The following is a 26,261-nucleotide window of genomic DNA, read 5'->3' on the forward strand; positions in this document are numbered from 1 at the left end:
AGAGATAGAAAGACCAGGTACAGAGCTGGACCAGAGATAGAAAGACCAGGTACAGAGCTGGACCAGAGATAGACAGACCAGGTACAGAGCTGGACCAGAGATAGACAGACCAGGTACAGAGCTGGACCAGAGATAGACAGACCAGGTACAGAGCTGGACCAGAGATAGACAGACCAGGTACAGAGCTGGACCAGAGAGAGACAGACCAGGTACAGAGCTGGACCAGAGAGAGACAGACCAGGTACAGAGCTGGACCAGAGAGAGACAGACCAGGTACAGAGCTGGACCAGAGATAGATAGACCAGGTACAGAGCTGGACCAGAGATAGATAGACCAGGTACAGAGCTGGACAAGCGATAGATAGACCAGGTACAGAGCTGGACCAGAGATAGACCAGGTACAGAGCTGGACCAGAGATAGACAGACCAGGTACAGAGCTGGACCAGAGATAGATAGACCAGGTACAGAGCTGGACCAGAGATAGACAGACCAGGTACAGAGCTGGACCAGAGATAGACAGACCAGGTACAGAGCTGGACCAAAGAGAGATAGACCAGGTACAGAGCTGGACCAGAGATAGACCAGGTACAGAGCTGGACCAGAGATAGATAGACCAGGTACAGAGCTGGACAAGCGATAGATAGACCAGGTACAGAGCTAGACCAGAGAGACAGACCAGGTACAGAGCTGGACAAGCGATAGACAGACCAGGTACAGAGCTGGACCAGAGATAGACAGACCAGGTACAGAGCTGGACCAGAGATAGATAGACCAGGTACAGAGCTGGACGAGATAGAGACCAGGTACAGAGCTGGGCCAGAGATAGACCAGGTACAGAGCTGGACCAGAGATAGACAGACCAGGTAAGAGCTGGTCCAGAGAAAGACCAGGTACAGAGCTGGACCAGAGATAGACCAGGTACAGAGCTGGACCAGAGATAGACCAGGTACAGAGCTGGACCAGAGATAGACCAGGTACAGAGCTGGACCAGAGATAGACCAGGTACAGAGCTGGACCAGAGATAGATAGACCAGGTACAGAGCTGGACCAGAGATAGACCAGGTACAGAGCTGGACCAGAGATAGACCAGGTACAGAGCTGGACCAGAGATAGACCAGGTACAGAGCTGGACCAGAGATAGACCAGGTACAGAGCTGGACCAGAGATAGACCAGGTACAGAGCTGGACCAGAGATAGATAGACCAGTTACAGAGCTGGACAAGCGATAGATAGACCAGGTACAGAGCTGGACCAGAGATAGACCAGGTACAGAGCTGGACCAGAGATAGATAGACCAGGTACAGAGCTGGACCAGAGATAGACAGACCAGGTACAGAGCTGGACCAGAGATAGACAGACCAGGTACAGAGCTGGACCAGAGATAGAAAGACCAGGTACAGAGCTGGACCAGAGATAGAAAGACCAGGTACAGAGCTGGACCAGAGATAGACAGACCAGGTACAGAGCTGGACCAGAGATAGACAGACCAGGTACAGAGCTGGACCAGAGATAGACAGACCAGGTACAGAGCTGGACCAGAGATAGACAGACCAGGTACAGAGCTGGACCAAAGAGAGATAGACCAGGTACAGAGCTGGACCAGAGATAGACCAGGTACAGAGCTGGACCAGAGATAGACCAGGTACAGAGCTGGACCAGAGATAGATAGACCAGGTACAGAGCTGGACAAGCGATAGATAGACCAGGTACAGAGCTGGACCAGAGAGACAGACCAGGTACAGAGCTGGACCAGAGATAGACCAGGTACAGAGCTGGACAAGCGATAGATAGACCAGGTACAGAGCTGGACCAGAGATAGACAGACCAGGTACAGAGCTGGACCAGAGATAGATATACCAGGTACAGAGCTGGACCAGAGATAGATAGACCAGGTACAGAGCTGGACCAGAGATAGACCAGGTACAGAGCTGGACCAGAGATAGACCAGGTACAGAGCTGGACCAGAGATAGATAGACCAGGTACAGAGCTGGACCAGAGATCGATAGACCAGGTACAGAGCTGGACCAAAGATAGAGAAACCAGGTACAGAGCTGGACCAAAGATAGATAGACCAGGTACAGAGCTGGACCAGACATAGACCAGGTACAGAGCTGGACCAGAGATAGACCAGGTACAGAGCTGGACCAGAGATAGACCAGGTACAGAGCTGGACCAGAGATAGACCAGGTACAGAGCTGGACCAGAGATAGATAGACCAGGTACAGAGCTGGACCAGAGATAGATAGACCAGGTACAGAGCTGGACCAGAGATAGACCAGGTACAGAGCTGGACCAGAGATAGATAGACCAGGTACAGAGCTGGACCAGAGATAGATAGACCAGGTACAGAGCTGGACAAGCGATAGATAGACCAGGTACAGAGCTGGACCAGAGATAGACCAGGTACAGAGCTGGACCAGAGATAGACAGACCAGGTACAGAGCTGGACCAGAGATAGATAGACCAGGTACAGAGCTGGACCAGAGATAGACAGACCAGGTACAGAGCTGGACCAGAGATAGACAGACCAGGTACAGAGCTGGACCAAAGAGAGATAGACCAGGTACAGAGCTGGACCAGAGATAGACCAGGTACAGAGCTGGACCAGAGATAGATAGACCAGGTACAGAGCTGGACAAGCGATAGATAGACCAGGTACAGAGCTAGACCAGAGAGACAGACCAGGTACAGAGCTGGACAAGCGATAGACAGACCAGGTACAGAGCTGGACCAGAGATAGACAGACCAGGTACAGAGCTGGACCAGAGATAGATAGACCAGGTACAGAGCTGGACGAGATAGAGACCAGGTACAGAGCTGGGCCAGAGATAGACCAGGTACAGAGCTGGACCAGAGATAGACAGACCAGGTAAGAGCTGGACCAGAGATAGAAAGACCAGGTACAGAGCTGGTCCAGAGAAAGACCAGGTACAGAGCTGGACCAGAGATAGACCAGGTACAGAGCTGGACCAGAGATAGACCAGGTACAGAGCTGGACCAGAGATAGACCAGGTACAGAGCTGGACCAGAGATAGACCAGGTACAGAGCTGGACCAGAGATAGATAGACCAGGTACAGAGCTGGACCAGAGATAGACCAGGTACAGAGCTGGACCAGAGATAGACCAGGTACAGAGCTGGACCAGAGATAGACCAGGTACAGAGCTGGACCAGAGATAGACCAGGTACAGAGCTGGACCAGAGATAGACCAGGTACAGAGCTGGACCAGAGATAGACCAGGTACAGAGCTGGACCAGAGATAGATAGACCAGTTACAGAGCTGGACAAGCGATAGATAGACCAGGTACAGAGCTGGACCAGAGATAGACCAGGTACAGAGCTGGACCAGAGATAGATAGACCAGGTACAGAGCTGGACCAGAGATAGACAGACCAGGTACAGAGCTGGACCAGAGATAGACAGACCAGGTACAGAGCTGGACCAGAGATAGACAGACCAGGTACAGAGCTGGACCAGAGATAGAAAGACCAGGTACAGAGCTGGACCAGAGATAGAAAGACCAGGTACAGAGCTGGACCAGAGATAGACAGACCAGGTACAGAGCTGGACCAGAGATAGACAGACCAGGTACAGAGCTGGACCAGAGATAGACAGACCAGGTACAGAGCTGGACCAAAGAGAGATAGACCAAGTACAGAGCTGGACCAAAGATAGATAGACCAGGTACAGAGCTGGACCAGAGATAGACCAGGTACAGAGCTGGACCAGAGATAGACCAGGTACAGAGCTGGACCAGAGATAGACCAGGTACAGAGCTGGACCAGAGATAGACCAGGTACAGAGCTGGACCAGAGATAGATAGACCAGGTACAGAGCTGGACCAGAGATAGACCAGGTACAGAGCTGGACCAGAGATAGACCAGGTACAGAGCTGGACCAGAGATAGACCAGGTACAGAGCTGGACCAGAGATAGACCAGGTACAGAGCTGGACCAGAGATAGACCAGGTACAGAGCTGGACCAGAGATAGATAGACCAGTTACAGAGCTGGACAAGCGATAGATAGACCAGGTACAGAGCTGGACCAGAGATAGACCAGGTACAGAGCTGGACCAGAGATAGATAGACCAGGTACAGAGCTGGACCAGAGATAGACAGACCAGGTACAGAGCTGGACCAGAGATAGACAGACCAGGTACAGAGCTGGACCAGAGATAGAAAGACCAGGTACAGAGCTGGACCAGAGATAGAAAGACCAGGTACAGAGCTGGACCAGAGATAGACAGACCAGGTACAGAGCTGGACCAGAGATAGACAGACCAGGTACAGAGCTGGACCAGAGATAGACAGACCAGGTACAGAGCTGGACCAAAGAGAGATAGACCAAGTACAGAGCTGGACCAAAGATAGATAGACCAGGTACAGAGCTGGACCAGAGATAGACCAGGTACAGAGCTGGACCAGAGATAGACCAGGTACAGAGCTGGACCAGAGATAGATAGACCAGGTACAGAGCTGGACAAGCGATAGATAGACCAGGTACAGAGCTGGACCAGAGAGACAGACCAGGTACAGAGCTGGACCAGAGATAGACCAGGTACAGAGCTGGACAAGCGATAGATAGACCAGGTACAGAGCTGGACCAGAGATAGACAGACCAGGTACAGAGCTGGACCAGAGATAGATATACCAGGTACAGAGCTGGACCAGAGATAGATAGACCAGGTACAGAGCTGGACCAGAGATAGACCAGGTACAGAGCTGGACCAGAGATAGACCAGGTACAGAGCTGGACCAGAGATCGATAGACCAGGTACAGAGCTGGACCAGAGATCGATAGACCAGGTACAGAGCTGGACCAAAGATAGAGAAACCAGGTACAGAGCTGGACCAAAGATAGATAGACCAGGTACAGAGCTGGACCAGAGATAGACCAGGTACAGAGCTGGACCAGAGATAGACCAGGTACAGAGCTGGACCAGAGATCGATAGACCAGGTACAGAGCTGGACCAGAGATCGATAGACCAGGTACAGAGCTGGACCAGAGATCGATAGACCAGGTACAGAGCTGGACCAGAGATAGATAGACCAGGTACAGAGCTGGACCAGAGATCGATAGAGAAACCAGGTACAGAGCTGGACCAAAGATAGAGAAACCAGGTACAGAGCTGGACCAAAGATAGATAGACCAGGTACAGAGCTGGACCATACATAGACCAGGTACAGAGCTGGACCAGAGATAGACCAGGTACAGAGCTGGACCAGAGATCGATAGACCAGGTACAGAGCTGGACCAGAGATCGATAGACCAGGTACAGAGCTGGACCAGAGATCGATAGACCAGGTACAGAGCTGGACCAGAGATCGATAGACCAGGTACAGAGCTGGACCAGAGATAGACCAGGTACAGAGCTGGACCAGAGATAGACCAGGTACAGAGCTGGACCAGAGATAGACCAGGTACAGAGCTGGACCAGAGATAGACAGACCAGGTAAGAGCTGGACCAGAGATAGACCAGGTACAGAGCTGGACCAGAGATAGACAGACCAGGTACAGAGCTGGACCAGAGATAGATAGACCAGGTACAGAGCTGGACCAGAGATAGATAGACCAGGTACAGAGCTGGACCAGAGATAGATAGACCAGGTACAGAGCTGGACCAGAGATAGATAGACCAGGTACAGAGCTGGACCAGAGATAGACCAGGTACAGAGATGGACCAGAGATAGACCAGGTACAGAGCTGGACCCGAGATAGACCAGGTACAGAGCTGGACCAAAGATAGACAGACCAGGTACAGAGCTGGACCAAAGATAGACAGACCAGGTACAGAGCTGGAGCAGAGATAGACAGACCAGGTAAGAGCTGGACCAGAGATAGACAGACCAGGTACAGAGCTGGACCAGAGATAGACAGACCAGGTACAGAGCTGGACCAGAGATAGATAGACCAGGTACAGAGCTGGACCAGAGATAGATAGACCAGGTACAGAGCTGGACCAGAGATAGATAGACCAGGTACAGAGCTGGACCAGAGATAGATAGACCAGGTACAGAGCTGGACCAGAGATAGATAGACCTGGTACAGAGCTGGACCAGAGATAGATAGACCAGGTACAGAGCTGGACCAGAGATAGACCAGGTACAGAGCTGGACCCGAGATAGACCAGGTACAGAGCTGGACCCGAGATAGACCAGGTACAAAGCTGGACCAAAGATAGACAGACCAGGTACAGAGCTGGACCAAAGATAGACAGACCAGGTACAGAGCTGGACCAGAGATAGACAGACTAGGTTAAGAGCTGGACCAGAGATAGACAGACCAGGTACAGAGCTGGACCAGAGATAGACAGACCAGGTACAGAGCTGGACCAGAGATAGATAGACCAGGTACAGAGCTGGACCAGAGATAGAAAGACCAGGTACAGAGCTGGACCAGAGATAGAAAGACCAGGTACAGAGCTGGACCAGAGATAGAAAGACCAGGTACAGAGCTGGGCCAGAGATAGACCAGGTACAGAGCTGGACCAGAGATAGACAGACCAGGTACAGAGCTGGACCAGAGATAGATAGACCAGGTACAGAGCTGGTCCAGAGAAAGATAGACCAGGTACAGAGCTGGACCCAAGATAGACCAGGTATAGAGCTGGACCAGAGATAGATAGACCAGGTACAGAGCTGGATCAGAGATAGATAGACCAGGTACAGAGCTTGACCAGAGATAGATAGACCAGGTACAGAGCTGGACCAGAGATAGATAGACCAGGTACAGAGCTGGACCAGAGATAGATAGACCTGGTACAGAGCTGGACCAGAGATAGATAGACCAGGTACAGAGCTGGACCAGAGATAGACCAGGTACAGAGCTGGACCCGAGATAGACCAGGTACAGAGCTGGACCCGAGATAGACCAGGTACAAAGCTGGACCAAAGATAGACAGACCAGGTACAGAGCTGGACCAAAGATAGACAGACCAGGTACAGAGCTGGACCAGAGATAGACAGACTAGGTTAAGAGCTGGACCAGAGATAGACAGACCAGGTACAGAGCTGGACCAGAGATAGACAGACCAGGTACAGAGCTGGACCAGAGATAGATAGACCAGGTACAGAGCTGGACCAGAGATAGAAAGACCAGGTACAGAGCTGGACCAGAGATAGAAAGACCAGGTACAGAGCTGGACCAGAGATAGAAAGACCAGGTACAGAGCTGGGCCAGAGATAGACCAGGTACAGAGCTGGACCAGAGATAGACAGACCAGGTACAGAGCTGGACCAGAGAAAGATAGACCAGGTACAGAGCTGGACCCAAGATAGACCAGGTATAGAGCTGGACCAGAGATAGATAGACCAGGTACAGAGCTGGATCAGAGATAGATAGACCAGGTACAGAGCTTGACCAGAGATAGATAGACCAGGTACAGAGCTGGACCAGAGATAGACCAGGTACAGAGCTGGACCAGAGATAGATAGACCAGGTACAGAGCTGGATCAGAGATAGATAGACCAGGTACAGAGCTTGACCAGAGATAGATAGACCAGGTACAGAGCTTGACCAGAGATAGATAGACCAGGTACAGAGCTTGACCAGAGATAGATAGACCAGGTACAGAGCTTGACCAGAGATAGATAGACCAGGTACAGAGCTTGACCAGAGATAGATAGACCAGGTACAGAGCTTGACCAGAGATAGATAGACCAGGTACAGAGCTTGACCAGAGATAGATAGACCAGGTACAGAGCTTGACCAGAGATAGATAGACCAGGTACAGAGCTTGACCAGAGAGATAGATAGACCAGGTTCAGAGCTGGACCAGAGATAGATAGACGACTTACAGAGGGCGAGTAGGTGGACATTGGATGAGTTAGTTATATATGTACATTTAGTCCTGGTGTACACGGGCAGTTTTTCCCATTTTTTAACAACCCATCAATAAGTCATATGTACTGAAGGTGGAGGAGGGGCGCCTGTTATATACAGTATCGCACTGATATAGTCACATAATCTGATCTCACCTTGGAATTTCCACCAACATCACCATAAAAAGTTCTGGATCAGACAATCGGCTCCGGTCTCCTTTAAATGCTCGGAGTCTCTTCACCTGGACGAATGAGGGAAATGTAACCATATAAAAATATCAGAGAATCTTTAGTGTATGGGGGAGGCCGGGCTGCCATACTGTAACACCAGGGGGAGGCCGGGCCGCCATACTGTACACCATGGGGAGGCCGGGCCGCCATACTGTACACCAGGGGGGAGGCCGGGCCGCCATACTGTAACACCGGGGGGAGGCCGGGCCGCCATACTGTAACACCGGGGGGAGGCCGGGCCGCCATACTGTACACAGGGGGGAGGCCGGGCCGCCATACTGTACACCAGGGGGGAGGCCGGGCCGCCATACTGTACACCAGGGGGGAGGCCGGGCCGCCATACTGTAACACCGGGGGGAGGCCGGGCCGCCATACTGTAACACAGGGGGGAGGCCGGGCCACCATACTGTACACAGGGGGGAGGCCGGGCCGCCATACTGTACACCGGGGGGAGGCCGGGCCGCCATACTGTACACCGGGGGGGGGAGGCCGGGCCGCCATACTGTACACCGGGGGGGGAGGCCGGGCCGCCATACTGTACACCGGGGGGGGGGGAGGCCGGGCCGCCATACTGTACACCGGGGGGGAGGCCGGGCCGCCATACTGTACACCGGGGGGGAGGCCGGGCCGCCATACCGTACACCAGGGGAGGCGCCTTGCTACTCACCTCATCTTTTTCTGGGAGTAGTCGCAGCAGCTCCCCCAACTTATCGGCACCAAAGTTGGATCCCACTCCTTGCCTTATGTCTGCGATCATCACCTGCACAGGTCTGAAGAGATTTCAGAAGAACATGAAACCATAGAGAAGGATCTGAAAGGTGAAGAAGGTTAAACACGACCCCCGACCCCTGACCTTACCTCTTAAACTGCTTCAGGAAGATTCCAAGGTTCATACTTTTCTTGGAATCCAGAAGAGAAACCTACAAGAATAAACAAGAAGACATGTGACCAGCCGGAACCTCCAACAATGAGAGAAACCGTATACAATATGGACACGGGCGCCTCAGCTGTCCACAGTCACCAAAACAAATACCAGTCATCACCGCCCTACTCTATGTGACCAAGTCACCACAATCAATACCAGTCATCACCGTCCTACTCTATGTAACGAATCACCACAACCAATACCAGTCATCACCATCCTACTATATGTGAAAAAATCACCACAACCAATACCAGTCATCACCATCCTACTTTATGTAACCAAATTACCACAGCCAATACCAGTCATCACCATCCTACTATATGTGAAAAAATCACCACAAACAATACCAGTCATCACTGTCCTACTCTATGTAACCGAATCACCACAACCAATACCAGTCATCACCATCCTACTCTATGTAACCAAGTCACAACAACTAATACCAGTCATCACTGTGCTACTCCATGTAACCAAGTCACCATAACCAATACCAGTCAACATCCTACTCTATGTAACAGAGTCACCGCAACCAATACCAGTCATCACCATCCTACTTTATGTAATCAAGTCACCACAACTAATACCAGTCATCACTGTCCTACTCCATGTAACCAAGTCACCATAACCAAAACCAGTCATCATCCTACTCTATGTAACTGAGTCACCACAACCAATACCAGTCATCAACGTCATACTCTATGTAACCGAGTCACCACAACCAATACCAGTCATCACCATCCTACTTTATGTAACCAAGTCACCATAACCAAAACCAATCATCCTACTCTATGTAACCAAGTCACCATAACTAAAACCAATCATCCTACTCTATTTAACCGAGTCACCACAACCTATACCAGTCATGATCCTACTCTATGTAACCGAGTCACCATAACCAAAACCAGTCATCATCCTACTCTATGTAACCGAATCACCACAACCAATACCAGTCATCACCGCCCTACTCTATGTAACAATGTTGGTGGAGACAATCACAGACACATTGAGGAGTGAACCTAACCCGATGCAGCATGTCCTGGTTACACCATTTATATGGTCACCAAAACGTCTCCTCCTACCTCCTTCATGTCGGGCTCAATTATACCCTGATATGGACGGGCTTTAAAGCTCCTTGTTCCTCTCGATTTACGAGGTTCCTCTCTTTGTCCAAAAAGTTCTTCCATATGAACAACATCTATTTGTAGACTGGCCCCCTGAGGGCCACAAGTCCAGAGATTCCGACCCCCCAGCACCCGTTCAGCAGGTAGGGCATCCCAGTTGAAGTTGCGTAATTTAGGTCTACGCGGTTCTAACCGTGGAGGTGGAGCAGTGGGAAAGGATATCCCATAAGATGGTGGAGGTGGGGGTGGCGGGAGGGTAAATTTTCCAGGTGGAGGAGGAGGTGGGGGCAATGAGATCTCCTCTGAGACAGGAGCTTCATGCTGCAGAGGGATGCCACCTGCTGGTAGGGGTGGGGGGCACGGGGGTAAGGGTGGGGAAGGAGAGTTCCTTGAAGTGACCATGGAGATGTCCAGTGTGTCATCCATCTGTGGACAGAAGAGGATCAGCGAAGTCTCCGGATCTGTATGAAGTGGCGGATCACTCAGGGCATTCTCATGGTAAAAGGGGCAGCCTACGAGAAAAAACAAAATGGCCTCAATAAAAACAGCATATAATACAGCTAAACGTGACCAGTCACTGCCCCTGGGTCTCACCACAGCACTGGCTGATGCCACTGGTCAATGGGTGGCAATACGTGGTACATACATAGACCAGGTGACACCTGAAAGTCATTGCCAATCCTGCCATGTGCCAAATCAAGGGCCATACACTGGACAACCAATAGATTAAAAAAGATGCCCCCTACAGGAAGGGACATAGATAGCGGTGACCATACATGACACACAGAGAGGACCAGGAGATCACCCCCTACAGGCAGGGACATGGATAACGGTGACCATACATGACAGAGAGGAACAGGACCAGGAGATCACCCCCTACAGGCAGGGAAATAGATAGCGGTGACCATACATGACACACAGAGGACACAGGAGATCACCCCCTACAGGCCGGGACATAGATAGCAGGGACCATACATGACACACAGAGGAAGAGGACCAGGAGATCACCCCCTACAGGCAGGGACATAGATAGTGACCATACATGACACACAGAGGACACAGGACCAGGAGCTCACCCCCTACAGGCCGGGACATAGATAGCAGGGACCATACATGACACACAGAGGAAGAGGACCAGGAGATCACCCCCTACAGGCAGGGACATAGATAGCAGTGACCATACATGACACACAGAGGACACAGGACCAGTAGATCACCCCCTACAGGCAGGGACATAGATATCAGTGACCATACATGACACAGAGAGGACACAGGAGATCACCCCCTACAGGCAGGGACATAGATAGCAGTGACCATACATGACACACAGAGAGGACACAGGACCAGGAGATCCCCCCCTACAGGCCGGGACATAGATATCAGTGACCATACATGACACAGAGAGGACACAGGACCAGGAGATCACCCCCTACAGGCAGGGGCATAGATAGCAGTGACCATACATGACACATAGAGGAACAGGACCAGGAGATCACCCCCTACAGGCAGGGACATAGATAGCAGTGACCATACATGACACATAGAGGAACAGGACCAGGAGATCCCCCCCAATGGGAAACAACAAGTAAAACGGCAACGTCCAGAATCTAAGATGACATCACTCGTCCGCAAACCAGAAATCTGCACCACTAGCCAGATACTGAGCCGTGTAATAGACTAAAATGAGCCGCAATCTAGGACATTAACGATTGTACACACTACGTAATAAATGTATATGAAGTATAATACAGGACTATAGCGCCCCCCGTGTACTGTATCATGTGTATGAAGTATAATACAGGACTATAGCGCCCCCCGTGTACTGTATCATGTGTATGAAGTATAATACAGGACTATAGCGCCCCCCGTGTACTGTATCATGTGTATGAAGTATAATACAGGACTATAGCGCCCCCCGTGTACTGTATCATGTGTATGAAGTATAATACAGGACTATAGCGCCCCCCGTGTACTGTATCATGTGTATGAAGTATAAATCAGAACTATAGAGCCCCCCGTGTACTGTATCATGTGTATGAAGTATAATACAGAACTATAGCGCCCCCCGTGTACTGTATCATGTGTATGAGATATAATACAGGACTATAGCGCCCCCCGTGTACTGTATCATGTGTATGAGGTATAATACAGGACTATAGCGCCCCCGTGTACTGTATCATGTGTATGAAGTATAATACAGGACTATAGCGCCCCCGTGTACTGTATCATGTGTATGAAGTATAATACAGAACTATAGTTCCCCCATGTACTGTATCATGTGTATGAAGTATAATACAGGACTATAGCGCCCCCCGTGTACTGTATCATGTATATGAGATATAATACAGAACTATAGCGCCCCCGTGTACTGTATCATGTGTATGAAGTATAATACAGGACTATAGCGCCCCCCGTGTACTGTATCATGTGTATGAGATATAATACAGAACTAAAGCGCCCCCCGTGTACTGTATCATGTGTATGAGATATAATACAGAACTATAGCGCCCCCCGTGTACTGTATCATGTGTATGAAGTATAATACAGAACTATAGCGCCCCCCGTGTACTGTATCATGTGTATGAGATATAATACAGAACTATAGTTCCCCCATGTACTGTATCATGTGTATGAGATATAATACAGAACTATAGCGCCCCCCGTGTACTGTATCATGTGTATGAAGTATAATACAGGACTATAGCGCCCCCCGTGTACTGTATCATTTGTATGAAGTATAATACAGGACTATAGTTCCCCCATGTACTGTATCATGTGTATGAGATATAATACAGGACTATAGCGCCCCCCGTGTACTGTATCATGTGTATGAGATATAATACAGGACTATAGCGCCCCCCGAGTACTGTATCATGTGTGTGAGATATAATACAGAACTATAGCGCCCCCCGAGTACTGTAGCATGTGTATGAGATATAATACAGAACTATAGTGCCCCCGTATACTGTATCATGTGTATGAGATATAATACAGGACTATAGCACCCCCCCCCCGTGTACTGTATCATGTGTATGAGATATAATACAGAACTATAGCGCCCCCGTGTACTGTATCATGTGTATGAGATATAATACAGAACTATAGCGCCCCCCATGTACTGTATCATGTGTATGAGATATAATACAGGACTATGGCGCCCCCCGTGTACTGTATCATGTGTATGAGATATAATACAAAACTATAGCGCCCCCCGTGTACTGTATCATGTGTATGAGGTATAATACAGGACTATAGTGCCCCCCCTTGTACTTTATCATGTGTATGAGGTATAACACAGAACTATAGCGCCCCCCGTGTACTTTATCATGTGTATGAGGTATAATACAGGACTATAGCGCCCCCCCTTGTACTTTATCATGTGTATGAGGTATAACACAGAACTATAGCGCCCCGGGGGTACACACCTGCTCAGGGGGGGTTATCTGGCCCCAGGGGTACACACCTGCTCAGGGGGGATATCTGGCCCCAGGGGTACACACCTGCTCAGGGGGGATATCTGGCCCCGGGGGTACACACCTGCTCAGGGGGATATCTGGCCCCGGGGGTACACACCTGCTCAGGGGGATATCTGGCCCCGGGGGTACACACCTGATCAGGAGGGATATCATCCCCTGGGGGTAGACACCTGCTCAGGGGGGGTTATCATGCCCCGGGGGGTACACACCTGATCGGGGGGGGTTATCATGCCCCGGGGGTACACACCTGCTCAGGGGGGATATCTGGCCCCAGGGGGTACACACCTGCTCAGTGGGGTTATCGGGCCCCGGGGTTACACACCTGCTCAGGGGGGTTATCATGCCCTGGGGGTACACACCTGCTCAGGGGGGGGGGTTATCATGCCCCGGGGGTACACACCTGCTCAGGGGGGGGGTTATCATGCCCCGGGGGTACACACCTGCTCAGGGGGGGGTTATCATGCCCCGGGGTTACACACCTGCTCAGGGGGGATATCTGGCCCCAGGGGTACACACCTGCTCAGTGGGGTTATCTGGCCCCGGGGTTACACACCTGCTCAGGGGGGGTTATCTGGCCCCGGGGGTACACACCTGCTCAGGGGGATTCCTGGCCCCGAGGGTACACACCTGCTCAGGGGGATTCCTGGCCCCGGGGGTACACACCTGCTCAGGGGAGGGTTATCTGGCCCCAGGGGTACACACCTGCTCAGGGGAGGGTTATCTGGCCCCGGGGGTACACACCTGCTCAGGGGGGTTATCTGGCCGCGGGGGTACACACCTGCTCAGGGGGATTCCTGGCCCTGGGGGTACACACCTGCTCAGGGGGATTCCTGGCCCGGGGGTACACACCTGCTCAGGGGGGTTATCTGGCCCCGGGGGTACACACCTGCTCAGGGGGATTCCTGGCCCCGGGGGTACACACCTGCTCAGGGGGGGTATCTGGCCCGGGGGTATACACCTGCTCAGGGGGGTTATCTGGCCCCGGGGGTACACACCTGCTCAGGGGGGGGTTATCTGGCCCTGGGGGTACACACCTGCTCAGGGGGATTCCTGGCCCCGGGGGTACACACCTGCTCAGGGGCCCCGCCCTCCTATGCAGCATGCATTCATCCACCATCATCCAGACCAAACTTCCACTGACAGGAAATCCTGATCCCGCTCCGGCTCCGGCTCTGACCTGGGGCCCATTAACCCTATAACACCTGGAACATTCTGATAACCTTTCTCATTCCCCTGTGGAGTGGGCGCTGGGCCGAGTATTATTGCCCTATTACTTCTCCTGGTGGTGACAGCTCAGTTATGGGGGCTACACTGCACCTGTACACCTGAAGAAACAGATACATGGAGGAGGGAGGTTCCAGGTACAGTGCCCCTCCTGTGTGTGGCCGGGCCTGGTACTGCAGCGCACAGACTTTTAGGAGACGTCTTCTCCCTCCATGACTCCTTCTTGGCACCAACAATCCTGACAATGTGAACACGGCCTTAGGGTAAGATCACAGGAACCGTATATATATATATGAGCACACAGCCCCCTGTGCGCTGCCCCCCTGTATGCTGCCCCCTGTGTGCTGGGATCTGTAGAGGACACTGTCGTGGGGGATCTGTAGGTGGCACTGTCATGGGGGATCTGTAGGTGGCACTGTCGTGGGGGATCTGTAGGTGGCACTGTCGTGGGGGATCTGTAGGTGGCACTGTCGTGGGGGATCTGTAGGTGACAATGTCGTGGGGGATCTGTAGGTGACACTGTCGTGGGGGATATGTAGATAGGGTGGATCAGTGGGGTCATGTTGGGGTTGTCGGGTGTTCTTATTAGCATAAATCTCCTGTCAGTTCAGGACGTCTCTTCATCCACCCATCGGATCTGGTGACCTCCCTGCCATTAATAATCTGTTGGGGGTTGTAGTCTCCAGCACGTGTCACATTTTATACAGCTGGATTAGTCGGGTGTGGGGCAGGGATGACGGGTGGGGTCACCTCATGACCCAGTGTGAACAGTGACTCAGTCTCCATCATCACAACATGGGAACAGATACCAGATAGTGTGCGCTCTGCAGATCATCTCACCGACTACTGGAGCTTCCACCATAGAGGAGTAGAGATGAGTGTGCACTCTGCAGATCATCTCACCCTCCACTGGGGCCTCCACCATGGCTCCAATCACTACAATGTGTCGACTCTACTCCTAGGAATGAGAATTGATGTGTGTTCCCCCCAGAGGAAAGAGTACTGATGTGTGTGCCCCCCAGAGGAAAGAGTACTGATGTGTGTGCCCCCCAGAGGAAAGAGTACTGATGTGTGTGCCCCCCAGAGGAAAGAGTACTGATGTGTGTGCCCCCCAGAGGAAAGAGTACTGATGTGTGTGCCCCCCAGAGGAAAGAGAACTGATGTGTGTGCTCCCAGAGGAATGAGAATTGATGTATGCCCCCCAGAGGAATGAGAACTGATGTGTGTGCCCCCCAGAGGAATGAGAACTGATGTGTGTGCCCCCCAGAGGAAAGAGTACTGATGTGTGTGCCCCCCAGAGGAAAGAGTACTGATGTGTGTGCCCCCCAGAGGAAAGAGTACTGATGTGTGTGCCCCCCAGAGGAAAGAGTACTGATGTGTGTGCCCCCCAGAGGAAAGAGAACTGATGTGTGTGTCCCCCAGAGGAAAGAGAACTGATGTGTGTGTCCCCCAGAGGAAAGAGAACTGATGTGTGTGTCCCCCAGAGGAAAGAGAACTGATGTGTGTGCCCCCCAGAGGAAAGAGAACTGATGTGTGTGCTCCCAGAGGAATGAGAATTGATGTATGCCCCCCAGAGGAATGAGAACTGATGTGTGTGCCTCCCAGAGGAAAGAGAACTGATGTGTGCCCCCCAGAGGAAAGAGTACTGATGTGTGTGCCCCCGAGGAAAGAGAACTGATGTGTGTGCTCCCAGAGGAATGAGAATTGATGTGTGCCCCCCAGAGGAATGAGAACTGATGTGTGCCCCCCAGAGGAATGAGAACTGATGTGTGTCCCCCAGAGGAATGAGAACTGATGTGTGTGCCCCCCAGAGGAAAGGGAACTGATGTGTGTGCCCCCCAGAGGAAAGGGAACTGATGTGTGTGCCCCCCAGAGGAAAGAGAACTGATGTGTGTGTCCCCAAGAGGAAAGAGAACTGATGTGTGTGCCCCCCCAGAGGAAAGAGTACTGATGTGTTTCCCCCCAGAGGAAAGAGTACTGATGTGTGTGTGCCCCCCAGAAGAATGAGAACTGTGTGTGCCCCCATAGAAAAGAGAACTGATGTGTGTGTGCCCCCCAGAGGAGAGAGAACTGATGTGTGTGTCACCCAGAGGATAGAGAACTGATGTGTGTGTGTCCCAGAGGAAAGAGAACTGATGTGTGTGCCCCCCAGAGGAATGAGAACTGGTGTGCCCCCCAGAGGAAAGAGAACTGATGTATGTGCCCCCAGAGGAATGAGAACTGATGTGTGCCCCCCAGAGGAAAGAGAACGGATGTGTGTGCCCCCCAGAGGAAAGAGAACGGATGTGTGTGCCCCCCAGAGGAAAGAGAACTGATGTGTGTGCCCCCAGAGGAAAGAGAACTGATGTGTGTGTGTGGCCCCCAGAGGAAAGAAAACTGATGTGTGTGCCCCCCAGAGGAAAGAGTACTGATGTGTGTGTGTCTGGCCCCCAGAGGAAAGAGAACTGATGTGTGTGCCCCCCAGAGGAAAGAGTACTGATGTGTGTGCCCCCCAGAGGAAAGAGTACTGATGTGTGTGCCCCCCAGAGGAAAGAGTACTGATGTGTGTGCCCCCCAGAGGAAAGAGTACTGATGTGTGTGCCCCCCAGAGGAAAGAGTACTGATGTGTGTGCCCCCCAGAGGAAAGAGTACTGATGTGTGTGCCCCCCAGAGTAAAGAGTACTGATGTGTGTGCCCCCCAGAGGAAAGAGTACTGATGTGTGTGCCCCCCAGAGGAATGAGAACTGATGTGTGTGCCCCCAGAGGAAAGAGAACTGATGTGTGTGCCCCCCAGAGGAAAGAGTACTGGTGTGCCCCCAGAGGAAAGAGTACTGATGTGTGTGCCCCCCAGAGGAAAGAGTACTGATGTGTGTGCCCCCCAGGGGAATGAGAACTGATGTGCCCCCAGAGGAAAGAGAACTGATGTGTGTGCCCCCCAGAGGAAAGAGTACTGATGTGTGTGTGTATGTGTGTGTGGCCCCCAGAGGAAAGAGAACTGATGTGTGTGCCCCCAGAGGAAAGAGTACTGATGTGTGTGTGCCCCCCAGAGGAAAGAGAACTGATGTGTGTGTGTGCCCCCCAGAGGAAAGAGAACTGATGTGTGTGCCCCCCAGAGGAAAGAGTACTGATGTGTGTGCCCCCCAGAGGAATGAGAACTGGTGTGTGTACCCCAGAGGAATGAGAACTGATGTGTGCCCCCCAGAGGAAAGAGAACTGATGTGTGTGGCCCCCAGAGGAAACAGAACTGTGTGTGCTCCCCAGAGGAATGAGAACTGTGTGTGTGCCCCCCAGAGGAAAGAACTGATGTGCGTGCCCCCCAGAGGAAAGAGAACTGATGTGCGTGCCCCCCAGAGGAAAGAGAACTGATGTGTGTGCCCCCCAGAGGAAAGAGAACTGATGTGTGTGCCCCCCAGAGGAAAGAGAACTGATGTGTGTGCCCCCCAGAGGAAAGGGAACTCCCCAGAGGAAAGAGAACTGATGTGCGTGCCCCCCAGAGGAAAGAGAACTCCCCAGAGGAAAGATAACTGATGTGTGTGCCCCCCAGAGGAAAGTGAACTGATGTGTGTGTCCCCCAGAGGAACGAGAACTGATGTGTGTGTCCCCCAGAGGAACGAGAACTGATGTGCCCCCCAGAGGAATGAGAACTGATGTGTGTGCCCCCCAGAGGAATGAGAACTGATGTGTGTGCCCCCCAGAGGAAAGAGAACTGATGTGTGTGCCCCCCAGAGGAATGAGAACTGATGTGTGTGTCCCCCAGATAATCCACAGTGCTGCCCCCCAGAGGAAAGAACTGATGTGTGCCCCCTGAGGAAAGAGAACTGATGTGTGTGCCCCCAGAGGAAAGAGAACTGATGTGTGTGCTCCCAGAGGAATGAGAATTGATGTGTGCCCCCCAGAGGAATGAGAACTGATGTGTGTGCCCCCCAGAGGAATGAGAACTGATGTGTGTGCTCCCAGAGGAATGAGAATTGATGTGTGCCCCCCAGAGGAATGAGAACTGATGTGTGTGCCCCCCAGAGGAAAGAGAACTCCCCAGAGGAAAGAGAACTGATGTGCGTGCCCCCCAGAGGAAAGAGAACTGATGTGCGTGCCCCCCAGAGGAATGAGAACTGATGTGTGTGCCCCCCAGAGGAATGAGAACTGATGTGTGTGCCCCCCAGAGGAAAGAGAACTGATGTGTGCCCCCCAGAGGAAAGGGAACTGATGTGTGCCCCCCAGAGGAATGAGAACTGATGTGTGTGCCCCCCAGAGGAATGAGAACTGATGTGTGTGCCCCCCAGAGGAATGAGAACTGATGTGTGTGCCCCCCAGAGGAATGAGAACTGATGTGTGTGCCCCCCAGAGGAAAGAGAACTGATGTGTGTGCCCCCCAGAGGAAAGGGAACTGATGTGTGTGCCCCCCAGAGGAAAGGGAACTGATGTGTGTGCCCCCCAGAGGAAAGGGAACTGATGTGTGTGCCCCCCAGAGGAAAGGGAACTGATGTGTGTGCCCCCCAGAGGAAAGGGAACTGATGTGTGTGCCCCCCAGAGGAATGAGAACTGATGTGTGTGCCCCCCAGAGGAAAGAGAACTGATGTGTGTGCCCCCCAGAGGAAAGGGAACTGATGTGTGTGCCCCCCAGAGGAATGAGAAATGTGTGTGCCCCCCAGAGGAATGAGAACTGATGTGTGTGTGTCCCAGATAATGCACAGTGCTGCCCCCCAGAGGAAAGAGAACTGATGTGTGTCCCCCCCAGATAATCCACAGTGCTGCCCCCCAGAGGAATGAGAACTGATGTGTGTCCCCCCCAGATAATCCACAGTGCTGCCCCCCAGAGGAATGAGAACTGATGTGTGTCCCCCCCAGATAATCCACAGTGCTGCCCCCCAGAGGAATGAGAACTGATGTGTGTCCCCCAGATAATGCACAGTGCTGCCCCCCAGAGGAAAGAGAACTGATGTGTGTCCCCCCCAGATAATCCACAGTGCTGCCCCCCACAGCCCCTGACAACCTCTTATCATATCCAGGAACAATCGGGGACATTTATCATTGTTGCTTTGGTAAGAGAGTTCTGAAGGTATTACTTTCTTGCGTTGGTTTTCCTTAAGTATGACGTATTAATTATACTACACAGGAGGTTATATATTATTATACTACACAGGGGGTTATATATTATTATACTATCACAGGAGGTTATATATATTATTATACTATCACAGGGGGTTATATATATTATTATACTATCACAGGGGGTTATATATATTATTATACTATCACAGGAGGTTATATATTATTATACTACACAGGGGGTTATATATTATACTATCACAGGAGGGTTATATATTATTATACTACACAGGAGGTTATATATATTATTATACTATCACAGGAGGTTATATATTATTATACTATCACAGGAGGTTATATATTATTATACTATCACAGGAGGTTATATATTATTATACTACACAGGAGGTTATATATATTATTATACTACACAGGAGGTTATATATATTATTATACTATCACAGGAGGTTATATATATTATTATACTACACAGGAGGTAATATATATTATTATACTATCACAGGAGGTTATATATTATTATACTACACAGGAGGTTATATATATTATTATACTATCACAGGAGGTTATATATTATTATACTACACAGGAGGTTATATATATTATTATACTATCACAGGAGGTTATATATTATTATACTACACAGGAGGATATATATTATTATACTACACAGGAGGTTATATATATTATTATACTATCACAGGAGGTTATATATTATTATACTATCACAGGAGGTTTATATATTATTATACTATCACAGGAGGTTATATATTATTATACTATCACAGGAGGTTATATATTATTATACTATCACAGGAGGTTATATATTATTATACTATCACAGGAGGTTTATATATTATTATACCATCACAGGAGGTTATATATTATTATACTACACAGGAGGTTATATATATTATTATACTATCACAGGAGGTTATATATTATTATACTATCACAGGGGGTTATATATTATTATACTATCACAGGAGGGTTATATATATTATTATACTATCACAGGAGGTTATATATTATTATACTATCACAGGAGGTTATATATTATTATACTACACAGGAGGTTATATATTATTATACTACACAGGGGGTTATATATTATTATACTATCACAGGAGGTTATATATTATTATACTACACAGGAGGTTATATATATTATTATACTACACAGGGGGTTATATATTATTATACTATCACAGGAGGTTATATATTATTATACTATCACAGGAGGTTATATATATTATTATACTATCACAGGAGGTTATATATATTATTATACTATCACAGGAGGTTATATATATTATTATACTATCACAGGAGGGTTATATATATTATTATACTATCACAGGAGGTTATATATATTATTATACTATCACAGGAGGTTATATATATTATTATACTATCACAGGAGGTTATATATTATTATACTATCACAGGAGGTTATATATTATTATACTACACAGGAGGTTATATATATTATTATACTATCACAGGAGGTTATATATTATTATACTATCACAGGAGGTTATATATTATTATACCATCACAGGAGGTTATATATTATTATACTACACAGGAGGTTATATATATTATTATACTATCACAGGAGGTTATATATTATTATACTATCACAGGGGGTTATATATTATTATACTATCACAGGAGGGTTATATATATTATTATACTATCACAGGAGGTTATATATTATTATACTATCACAGGAGGTTATATATTATTATACTACACAGGAGGTTATATATTATTATACTACACAGGGGGTTATATATTATTATACTATCACAGGAGGTTATATATTATTATACTACACAGGAGGTTATATATATTATTATACTACACAGGGGGTTATATATTATTATACTATCACAGGAGGTTATATATTATTATACTATCACAGGAGGTTATATATATTATTATACTATCACAGGAGGTTATATATATTATTATACTATCACAGGAGGTTATATATATTATTATACTATCACAGGAGGGTTATATATATTATTATACTATCACAGGAGGTTATATATATTATTATACTATCACAGGAGGTTATATATATTATTATACTATCACAGGAGGTTATATATTATTATACTATCACAGGAGGTTATATATTATTATACTATCACAGGAGGTTATATATTATTATACTATCACAGGAGGTTTATATATTATTATACTATCACAGGAGGTTATATATATTATTATACTATCACAGGAGGTTATATATTATTATACTATCACAGGAGGTTATATATATTATTATACTATCACAGGAGGTTATATATTATTATACTATCACAGGAGGTTATATATATTATTATACTATCACAGGAGGTTATATATTATTATACTATCACAGGAGGTTATATATTATTATACTATCACAGGAGGTTATATATTATTATACTACACAGGAGGTTATATATATTATTATACTATCACAGGAGGTTATATATTATTATACTATCACAGGAGGTTATATATATTATTATACTATCACAGGAGGTTATATATTATTATACTATCACAGGAGGATATATATTATTATACTATCACAGGAGGTTATATATTATTATACTATCACAGGAGGTTATATATTATACTATCACAGGAGGTTATATATTATACTATCACAGGAGGTTATATATATTATTATACTATCACAGGAGGTTATATATTATTATACTATCACAGGAGGTTATATATTATTATACTATCACAGGAGGTTATATATTATTTTATTATCACAGGAGGTTATATATTATTATACTATCACAGGGGGTTATATATATTATTATACTATCACAGGAGGATATATATTATTATACTATCACAGGAGGATATATATTATTATACTATCACAGGAGGATATATATTATTATACTATCACAGGAGGATATATATTATTATACTATCACAGGAGGTTATATATATTATACTATCACAGGAGGTTATATATTATTATACTATCACAGGAGGATATATATTATTATACTATCACAGGAGGTTATATATTATTATACTATCACAGGAGGTTATATATTATTATACTATCACAGGAGGATATATATTATTATACTATCACAGGGGGTTATATATTATTATACTATCACAGGAGGATATATATTATTATACTATCACAGGAGGTTATATATTATTATACTATCACAGGAGGTTATATATATTATTATACTATCACAGGAGGTTATATATATTATTATACTATCACAGGGGGTTATATATTATTATACTATCACAGGAGGTTATATATTATTATACTATCACAGGGGGTTATATATTATTATACTATCACAGGGGGTTATATATTATTATACTATCACAGGAGGATATATATTATTATACTATCACAGGAGGTTATATATATTATTATACTATCACAGGAGGTTATATATTATTATACTATCACAGGAGGTTATATATATTATTATACTATCACAGGGGGTTATATATTATTATACTATCACAGGGGGTTGATAAATTTGGTTTACATAAGCAAAAACCAGTACATTACTTTAGAATGCAATTTTTATAGAACACAAAAGCAAAAACCAATAATTCACTTTAGAACACCACCTCCTCTCCTCTCCTCTCCTCTCCTCTCCCTCCTCTCCTCTCCTCTTCTCTCCTCTCCTCTGTGTTTATTCAAAGTTGTTACTACTTTTTTCCCCCTAAATGTACTAAACAATTTTTGTGTTTTTTTTTTTTTCTTCTCATTTCAGATCCGTGTATGCAGAGGACTTCTTTGTCTTCAGTGGACTACGACGACCAGTTATTATTTTTCTCTTTTTTTTAATAATTTCTTTTTTAAACATGTATTTTTTTAAAATTAAATTACTTTACTTTCTTTGTAGGAAGCCGTGTTGTAGACGGAATCCATTACTAAGCCTGGACTTTGCATTAGCCCCCAAAACAGCTAGAGCTAACCCCCAATTATTACCCGGTACCAACCGCCACAGGGTGCGGGGAAGAGCTGATACCAGCAGGCCCTGAGCATCAAAAATGGCGCTCTGGGCCTAGGCGGTAACAGGCTGGCATTATTTAGGTTGGGAAGGGCCAGTAGCAATGGTCACCCACCCTGGTAACATCTGGCTGTTGCTGCTTGGTTGGTATTTGTCTGATACTGAAAATATGGAGAACCTTATGCCTTTTATTTTTTTTTTGTTATAAAAAAAAGAAACAACACATTTATGGTTCCCCCTATTTTCAGTATCAGTCAGATACCAACCAAGCAGCATACAGCCTGATGTTACCAGGGTGGGTGACTATTGTTACTGGCCCTCCCCAGCCTAAATAATGCCAGCCTGTTACTGTATAGGCCCAGAGTGCCATTTTTGATGCTCCGGGCCTGTTGGTAGCAGCTCTTCTTGGCGCCCCTGTGGCAGTGGGTACTGGGGTAATAATTTGGGGGCTAGCGCTAGCTGTTTTTGGGCCTAATGCTAACCCCCGGCTTAGTAGTGGAATCTTATATACGGAATCCATTACTAAGCCTGAAAAGTAAAGTAAAAAAAACACACAACACATTTAAAAACTTTATTTAAAAAACACTCCCCTATGAGCCCTCGTTAACCATTTTTTATTAATATAAAAAAAAAAAAAAAATATGGGTCATCGTTGTCATCCTCCGAATCCAAAGAAGCCCCCTGCATAAACGGATCTGAAATGGTAAGAAAAAAAAACAATAAAATACATTTATAAGGCTCTCCCTGAGGAGAACGCCCATAGAGCAGTGTTTCCAAACAGGGAGCCTCCAGCTGTTGCTAAGCTACAACCACCATTATTTCCAGACAGCCTTCGGCTATCTGAGAATGATGTGTGTTTTAATTTAGCAACAGTGAGTCTCCAGTTTAGCAACATCTGGAGTCTCGCTGCTCCTAAACTATAATTCACATGATGGGAGTTGTAGTTTAGCAACAGCTGGAGGCACCCCTTTTCTAAAACTACAACTACCATGATGGGAGCTGTAGTTTAGAAAAAGCTGGAGGTACCCTGGTGCTAAAATGCCAGCCGCATCTACCACCAGCCCGCTAGCTGTTTCAGGACTACAACTCCCAGCTTGCCCTTACACTGAGGAAAAGCTGGGAGTTGTAGTTCCAACTCTTGGGCGGGTGGTTGATACAGGCAGGTGGCCGGGCAGAAAATGAAGCTACACTGTAATTTCATATTTCCCAGGCGAAGCCGTCATTGGCAGAGACCAACCGGAGGGGAAGATGAGCGGCGGCGGCGGGGGGGAGATAAGCGGCGGCGGGGGGAGATGAGCGGCGGCGGGGAGAGATGAGCGGCGGTGGCGAGGAGAGATGAGCGGCGGTGGCGAGGAGAGATGAGCCGGTGGCGCGGGAGAGATGAGCGGTGGCGGCGGGGGGAGATGAGCGGTGGCGGCGGGGGGAGATGAGCGGTGGCGGCGGGGGGAGATGAGCGGGTGGCGGCGGGGGAGATGAGCGGGGTGCGCGGGGGAGATGAGCGGTGGCGGCGGGGGGGAGATGAGCGGCGGCGGCGGGGGGAGATGAGCGGTGGCGGCGGGGGGAGATGAGCGGCGGCGGGAGAGATAAGCGGCGGGGAGAGATAAGCAGGTCCCGTGCTCCTTTATGCGGGATACGGACTGCTGAGCCTGTGTATCTAATCCTATCATGTGTGATACTGTCTGCTGAGCCTGTGTATCTTATCTTGTCATGTGTGATACTTACGTAGTTACATAGTTACATAGTTAGTATGGCTGAAAAAAGACAGACGTCCATCAAGTCCAACCAGGGAATTGAAGTGAAGGGTGTAAGGGGATAAGGGGAAGGGATGAGATTTTATATTTCTTCATAAGCATTAATGTTATTTTGTTCCATGAATGTATCTAATCCTGTTTTAAAAGCTGTTAATTGTTCCTGCTGTGACCAGTTCCTGAGGTAGACCGTTCCATAAATTCACAGTCCTCACGGTAAAGAAGGCGTGTCGCCCTTGAGACTTTTTCTTCTCCAGACGGAGGGAGTGCCCCTCGTCCTTTGGGGGGTTTAACCTGGAACAGTTTTTCTCCATATTTTTTTGTATGGGCCATTAATATACTTATATACGTTTATCATATCCCCCCTTATACGTCTCTTCTCAAGACTAAACAATTGTAACTCCTTTAATCGCTCCTCATAGCTAAGATGTTCCAGGCCCCATATTAGTTAGTCGCGCGTCTCTGCACCTTTCCAACTCCGACAGTGTCCCTTTTATGGACTGGTGCCCAAAACTGAACAGCATATTCCAGGTGAGGCCGTACCAATGCTTTATAAAGGGGGAGTATTATACACTATAGACTGTACAATGCTTTATAAAGGGGGAGTATTATACACTATAGACTGTACCAATGCTTTATAAAGGGGGAGTATTA

At 47.9% G+C, this 26,261-nt stretch overlaps 2 protein-coding genes across 2 annotated transcripts in view; both read right to left on the reverse strand.

The window, feature by feature from the left end:
* Positions 1–8,970, reverse strand: part of LOC130319567 (FH2 domain-containing protein 1-like) — a 49,872-nt gene extending 40,902 nt beyond the window's left edge. The window contains exons 1-3 of the mRNA XM_056552946.1: positions 8,913–8,970; positions 8,722–8,824; positions 7,980–8,065 (exon numbers count right to left, since the gene is read on the reverse strand). Coding sequence (XP_056408921.1) covers positions 7,980–8,065; positions 8,722–8,824; positions 8,913–8,947 — 224 coding nt within the window. The 5' untranslated portion in view covers positions 8,948–8,970. The remainder of the gene's footprint in view (positions 1–7,979; positions 8,066–8,721; positions 8,825–8,912) is intronic.
* Positions 8,971–10,028: 1,058 nt separating this feature from the next.
* LOC130319565 (FH2 domain-containing protein 1-like) overlaps positions 10,029–26,261 on the reverse strand; it is a 50,115-nt gene continuing 33,882 nt past the window's right edge. Inside the window, exon 2 of the mRNA XM_056552944.1 lies at positions 10,029–10,612. Within this exon, the coding sequence (XP_056408919.1) occupies positions 10,029–10,526 (498 nt within the window). The 5' untranslated portion in view covers positions 10,527–10,612. The remainder of the gene's footprint in view (positions 10,613–26,261) is intronic.

Source organism: Hyla sarda, unplaced genomic scaffold, assembly GCF_029499605.1.
Source record: "Hyla sarda isolate aHylSar1 unplaced genomic scaffold, aHylSar1.hap1 scaffold_214, whole genome shotgun sequence".
Taxonomy (NCBI): Eukaryota; Metazoa; Chordata; class Amphibia; order Anura; family Hylidae; genus Hyla; species Hyla sarda.